This window comes from Necator americanus, chromosome IV (genome assembly GCF_031761385.1).
Source record: "Necator americanus strain Aroian chromosome IV, whole genome shotgun sequence".
Classification (NCBI taxonomy): Eukaryota; Metazoa; Nematoda; class Chromadorea; order Rhabditida; family Ancylostomatidae; genus Necator; species Necator americanus.
In genome coordinates, this window is record NC_087374.1 from 18,355,205 (window position 1) to 18,362,345 (window position 7,141).

At 43.8% G+C, this 7,141-nt stretch overlaps 2 protein-coding genes across 2 annotated transcripts; both read left to right on the top strand.

The window, feature by feature from the left end:
• Positions 1 to 2,437: 2,437 nt before the first annotated feature.
• On the top strand, positions 2,438 to 3,172 carry RB195_001790 (uncharacterized protein; the record flags this gene model as incomplete). The annotated part of the gene is made up of 1 exon (XM_064198734.1): positions 2,438 to 3,172. One exon carries the CDS (start codon positions 2,438 to 2,440, stop codon positions 3,170 to 3,172), a length of 735 nt encoding a protein of 244 aa, XP_064054615.1.
• Positions 3,173 to 3,893: 721 nt separating this feature from the next.
• Positions 3,894 to 4,406, top strand: RB195_001791 (uncharacterized protein; the record flags this gene model as incomplete). The annotated part of the gene is made up of 1 exon (XM_064198735.1): positions 3,894 to 4,406. The coding sequence occupies one exon, from the start codon at positions 3,894 to 3,896 to the stop codon at positions 4,404 to 4,406; it is 513 nt and encodes a 170-aa protein (XP_064054616.1).
• Between the last annotated feature and the right edge of the window lie 2,735 nt (positions 4,407 to 7,141).

The window sequence follows — 7,141 nt, forward strand, 5'->3', positions numbered from 1 at the left end:
CAAGTTATCACAAACCATCAAAACACACTACGGTGGCTGATTTTGTTTCAGCGGCCGCGTCGCGGCAGGTCACATTGAAGCAGAGCAGCTTCGGCGCAGGTTTCTACCACCTACTATTCGCAATTTTGAGGGAATGTAAAGTTTTGTTCTTGATTAATTTTCTGTCGTTCCTTCAGAGTTGTTCCTTACATCAGTCTATCACATCAACAGACGTGAAGAGCGACTCTGAAGAAAAGAAAAGAAATGAAGCAACTTAGCAATAAACTTGAATAAAGAGCAGTAATGAATCGGAAGTAAAGATAGATTGATGTAAGGAACGACTCCGAAGAAACGAGAGAAGATAAAAACGTAAAGCCATCAAAAGAAAACAGCAGGAGCTTATACAAGAAACATCTTAAATATAGGCAATGTAAAAATAAACTTGAATAAAGAGCAGTAATGTATCGAAAGTAAAGCTACATTTACCCAAAGAACGTCTCTGAAGAGACGACAGAAGCTGAATTCATATGTGAAGAGAAAAGAACGGGAGATTGTAGAAGAAACACATCTCTTTAATACAAGCAACGCAGCAATAAGTTTGAAAAGGAGCAATAGCGTACCAAAAATGAAGGTAGACTGTTGAGAAAAACAACATTGAAGGAACGACAGCAAATGAAGCAAGGGCAAAGCTTTACATGTCCTCACAACTGCGAATAGCAAGCGGTAGAAGCTGCATTGCCCTGCTCCAATGTGGACTATCGCGACGCGGCCGCGTAAACAAAATCTGCCGCCGTAGTGTGTTTTGGTGCCTTGTAAGGTTATCAGGCTTCAATAAATGTTTTTGATTCGGTTCTGCAAGGATTTCCTTCACATCAGACTAAACTGTTGTGTAAAAGAACACGCGATGAAGAAAAACGACGTACACAAATTTGAACGAGTAAATTCCGAGACGAGACGCGCGATGAAATGCTGACCAGTTGCGAGCACGATCTCAACTTCAAATAGCTGCCATAAAGTTCCTCAACGAATTGATATCAGTCCTTATGAGAGAAGTGATAAGTTCATGAAGCAATTCCCAAGCGGACGAAAACATTGAAGGTTGCTTTTTTAATAGGAGGAAAGCGAGAGAAATGTCCTCCCGAGAAGAAGAAAAAATACTAGGAATCGATGATCCTATGATCATGAGGGGACTGAGTTGATCCGCACAGTGACTTCTACAGCACATCGGGAGTGCGTACCAGGTCGCCGGAAGCATGTAAAAACTATCAGAATTGACCAGTTCACAACAGGAACCATGTAAAGAACTATCAGAATTGACCAGTTCAGGAACCATGTAAAGAACGGTTCTCGAGAGAATGTTCACAATCAACAAAGCAAATGCCTGTTCCTCGAAAAAAAGGGCTCATCTGAACGTGGCGTGATCACCTATCCGCACAGAAGAGCAGCTACAAAACACTCCATCCGAGTAACTCCGGAAAGGAAACCATGATGATGCACGCGAGCCGAGAGAGAATGATGCACGCGAGCCGCCTTAGCACACAGAGAGCCAATCCACCTTTGATATGAATAATTCAAAATGCTATCGGTTTCGGGAACTCCGTCGGATGCGTGCGTTTGAATTGCGAGCCTGGCGCTGGAGCGAGCAATTCCACCTCAGTTCTACTCATCCTATCTCCGTAGGAACATGCTAGGGGGTTTAAAAGCAAACGAATTATGAAAAGATTTACTAGTTTCTGTTCAGAAGGATAGTTAGAAATATCCCTGAGTGACTACCGATATGCGACAGGGAATTTTTTCACATTGATGACGATTCACTCCTTCATTCCACGGAACTGGAGAGCATTTCTGTATAAATGACATTTCTCAGCACATGCTTCTGAAGAACTGAACCTATTGATTCATTTTCTTAGGAAGAACTGAAGTACTGAGGAAAAGCAACATGCTTCTGCGAAGATGATGCTGTAAAAAATTGAAACTCAGCATAACTTTGAGCTTAAGACCGAACCTTTAAAAAACCCATACGCACGAGGCGATGGAACAAAATCACCGTAATTTATCCTGATTTATGAGGTTAAACCTACTAATTCGAACAGACCGCCTAAATGTTTGTCGCTCTGAAGATAGAGTGGGGAGTAGAACATTGCTCCGAAGTTTTATTTCTCATATGAAACTGTGAAAAGTGCACGGAGCTTGTGGAGTACTTTACACATAGAAATGCCACAATATTTTATCACCATATAGTTGAACTCCTCCACAACGGTTTGCCGCCTCATAGTGGCGTGGAGGTGACCCTGGGTGTCGAACTGCGATCCATGTAGGTTGGGCGGCGACCTGCGGTGAAAGCTAAGCTCGCCGTGGTATGGCTGCTTAGTTTGGGGAAAAGTCTTTTTGCCACTCCAGCATATACGCTACTTCAGTACCCTGCACACTGGGCCTGCCGTCTGAGACGTCGGACGGTATGGCAACCGGTGAGCAGCGATCAAATCTCAGGTTGCTCAGGACGTCATTGATTCTGGACCAAGGTGACACACGCACGACTCGCCACGGAGAGTGTCTCAGACTGTGTACTTACAACGCGAGAACAGTGTCCACAGACGCTGACCTGCATGTCCTTCTCAGAGCTACAGAGCGTATCAAATTTCACGTGATTGCTCTGCAGGAGACCAAATGCAGAAGGAGCGATGTACAACAGATGAGTGACGGTACACTCGTCATTCGTGGAGAGAAGGTTACGTCGCGAAATGTAGGCGGTGTTGGTTTTGTTGTGCACCCATCTGTCGTCCATCTTGTCGATTCTTCATTCTTCGCCTCCGCCCTCTGCGCCAAAAAACGCATCAGTATCATCAACTGCTACTCACAAACATCAGCAGCTGATGAATCCGAATTGGACGCGTTTTACGAGGAGCTGGAGGAAGTAATCTGCAACGAGAAGTCCTTCTACAAATTCGTTGTCGGAGACGTCAACACAAAACTAGGAAAGACCATAGAAGAGGAATACAGGATTCCAAGATTTGGGCTAGGGGACCGGAATGAAAATGGCAATCGTCTCGCCGCTCGCCTCTTTCATGGGAACTCTCTTTTCATGAAAAAGGATCATCGTCGGTGGACATGGGAATCGCCCAATGGCGCGACTCGTGCGGAGATCGACCACATGCTCACCAACCGGGGTGGTTTCTACTTGACGTCTCAGTAGTACCATCCTTTTGTAGTGGTTCTGATCACCGTCTCCTTCGTGCGAAAATACGACTTAGCCACACGATGGAGAAGAACATTTGCTATCGGCAACGAAGGAGAAAAGAAGTCGTCTACGACGATTGCGTACTCAAGGACTCCTTGTCCCAAGGTGACTGACACATTGAGGTGGACCCAAACGTGGACTAGGAGATGCTGCTCAGAGGATTAAGAGCCTGTGCTGAGCGTGCCTCGAAGTCGCGCATGACAAACTTGGATCGAATTTCGAAGACCACCTAGGAATTGTTGGAAAGAAGAAGGGCTTTGAGGCTTCATCCGAATGCATCGCACATTGAGCGGTTAGTAGCAAACACTAGCTGCAGAAAAGCGTTGCAAGAGGATCTTTTGAAATACAGGCAGAAGAAGATTCTGGAAGCAGCACAATGAAGAACAAGTCTAAAAAAGTGCCGCAGAGACTTCCGCGAATATAATATTCCGCTAGCAGCGTTGCTGAGCGAAGACGGGACTCGCACGTCTAGCATGAAAGCGTCGAGCATGAAACCTGGCACAGCCCCCGGACCTGATTTTATATCAGCACACTTTCTTCGGCTGCATTGCAATGGATAATGAAATCACTTTTCTGGGAAGAAAAGTGAATACGTGTTGATGGAAGATTTCTCTCGAACTTTCGTTTCGCGGGCGACATAGTTCTCTTTTCGAGCAGTATCAATGAAGCAGAAACGATGCACAACGAATTGAACGAACCAAGAAAGAGAATAGGACTGCTAATAAACAGAAAGAAGACACAGTTCATGAAGAACGCCTACTGCGAGGACGGAGGAGTACAACTTGAAGGCTCCCGAATCATGGAAACTTCGTCATACGTATACCTCGGACGTTCTATGAACATGGAAAACGACTTGAGGGAAGAACTGAATAGAAGAATGAGAGCAGCATGGGCAGCATTCGCAGCCGTCAGGGAAGCTACGGACCAACTGACGGACCAAGATCTTCGTGCCCATCTGTTCGACTCGACAGTTCCTCCAGCGCTCTGTTACGCAGCGGAGACGTGGACAGACACCGCTGTCACGTCTAGGAAGCTATTTACCACCCACAGAGCTCTTGAGAGATGCTTTCTGAAGTTTAACCGGCGCACACAACACCTAGCCGGTCTTCGCCGCTCCGACTTAAGAGGAATGTCCCGTCAGCGGAATATGTATCGAACGCAACACACAGATTGGCCGGTCACATCATGAGAAGAATCGACGATAGATGGACTAAAAGAACGCTAGAGTGGATCCCAAGAGATGCTAAACGCCCTCGAGGGAGACTGCCAACGAGATGGGGTGATGTGTTCGTTACACGGATGGACCAGCTGAGAGTTCAGCTGGATACGGCTCAGGAACCTCGTCAACGACACTTACGAAACTTGAGAACATCTTGGATGACAATGGCGAAGGAACGAAACGAGTGGAAGAGATGGTGGGGCCCGCACGTCCAGTGAAGACGGGTCATCTAAGTATCTAAGTAAGTAAGTATGTATGTTCTTTTTTAATTTCTTTTGTTCCAGGATATAAGTCGTATATGTAATTTTTCAATGGAAATGTGGAGTAATTATTGAACTAAAGAACGCAAGGATGGGGATCTTGAGGTCCTCCTCAACGTCTGTGTATTCTCTGGAAATGCGGTTGCGCTTTCAGTACTTTTCCCTGACAATTATGAAGAAGATCTGCGCCGTGTTCTTGAAAAATAAACACCGTACTCCTTATTTCTCACTTTTTCATTTTTCTTCACTACTTTATTTCTCACTATTTCTCACTTTTCCGAAGAGGGTGAGGGAGAAGAGGTGGAAAAATCCTCAGTAACAAATTAAACTAAGATACAGTCTCGAGGCAAACGCTCTAAATGGCGGCTGCTCTAAATGTACTGCAGAGGCGAGTAAGGGTCCCAAGGCGTCACTTCATAGCGACCATTCACGCGAATGCGCCAGAGTTTGTAGTTTATGGGGCACACTTGGTGATGAGAACATATTTTTTCAATTACATCTATTGTTGTTGATCTATACGTGTAGAAGTCTCATACACTTTAAAATTACCACCAATGGGGTAAAATCTCGCCAATAGAAAATAAACGTAACGCATCAGAAGCAAATAGGCGAATATAATAGAAGTGGTGGAAGATGAGTTTCAGCAGCGGTTGCCCTAAAGGCTTGATTGTTATGTGAATACTTCTTGTTACGCAAAAATGGCAATATCATCATTCATTTCATTCTTCTAAAAACAACCGATTGAATAAATAGGTGTAGATATATGTGATATTTTGCCGGCATAAAATCCGTTATGTAAATACCCATACATATGACACCTGAGGTGTCATTCTCTCGAATTACAGCTTTAGAGCTGCAAACATTTTTGACTGTGAAAATTTTTTGCTGTCAGCGCTATAGGGCCTACAAATGTGAATGCACACAGAATCTTTTTTAATCTTTTTTACTTCAGCGGTGTTAAGCAGATATTTCATCATATCTTCGAAGATTCATTTAAGTCACCAAGTTCAAATAAAAAATAGGCTGCGTATCTTTCATTACATATCCCAAAAACACCGTCTTTGTTTCCCTCCACGGACGAAAGTTACTCTTCGAGATTCACTGAAGAAAAAGGGTTGGAGGAACTTCGAGAAAACGATGACGTTTTGTATTTATGTTTTCTTTTTATGCCAACGATGTTTAGGTGAAACTTTTTATTGGATCCCCTTCGTCTCTGACTCCTTAACTGCTGCTATACACCAGACTCTTTTGCGAGCACAGCTGCAAGATGATGTTGTTTTGGTGAACATTTCGAACGACAGCATCAAGCGACAGGCAATGCGTGTCAGAATGTTGCATGGTTTGTCCATTCGGTAAGGCCGATGATTGCACGAACATCGGAGTTATTTAACAAATAGAATGCCTAACGTGCAACGCCATTTATATTGGAGAAACTGGGAGGATGCTGAGCGTGCGTATCAAGGAACATTTGGCTGGTAAAAGGCGAGGGAGTTCGATGACACCGTTAGAGCGCCACAAAAATGATAAGCATGATGGAAATGAGTTTGAAATAAAATGTACGATATTAGCGCACGAGAAAGAAATATCTGCTAGGAAGGCATTGGAAACATTTTGGATTTCCGTCAGGAATCCGTCCATGAATAACGAAAATGAGTGCTTATCAATTACCAATGACTTCTTGCCGTTCGTAACACTCTGTGAGTTATAAGATTGCCCCAAATGCAGTTCCTTAACGTTATCCAGACACCAGTACTTAAGGATACTGCACAGCGCGTAGATCTCATTCGTCTTGGTGACAGTCTTTAAGAACGCGGTTGTTTACCAACCCCGCTAGTCGGTGAAACTGGTCAGTTGTTTTCCTTTTAAGATGTTGCGTGGTGTACTTGGAACAATATCGAGGTTTGGCGAGGAGAGAGGAGGAGTTTGATGGGATATGCATGGTATCAAAGACCTCGAAGTATTTTCAAGCCTTTGAAAAAGACGAGTTTGTCGAAACGTCAGGCCAATAAAAAAGTTTCACCTAAACCTCGTTGGCATAAAAAGAAAACATAAATACACTATCAAATGCCGAGGTTTCAAGAAGAGAGGACTTGGAGATTGATGACGTTTTGCTCGATTTCGTGCCAGAAAGTGGCCTAAGAAGATCTTGAACTTTTGTTCTTAATCAATTACTTCAGAGGGAACATAAAAAACGAATCTACTTACAACTGATTTTGCCTTTGTCGATTATGTAATCTCCATAGTTGCGCAGGATGTTTTGCCATCTCGTAGGTAGAGTTTCAATCCTCTGTTCGTAAAATTTCGTCTCCTTTGAGGAAATATACGACTCTAAGTAAGCTCGCACTTCGTGGATATTTTTGAAATTTTTTACTCCTCAGAGAATGTTCCATCGGTCGGAATAAGTGGAAATCAGATGGTGCTATTTCTGGAGAATATGGATGATGT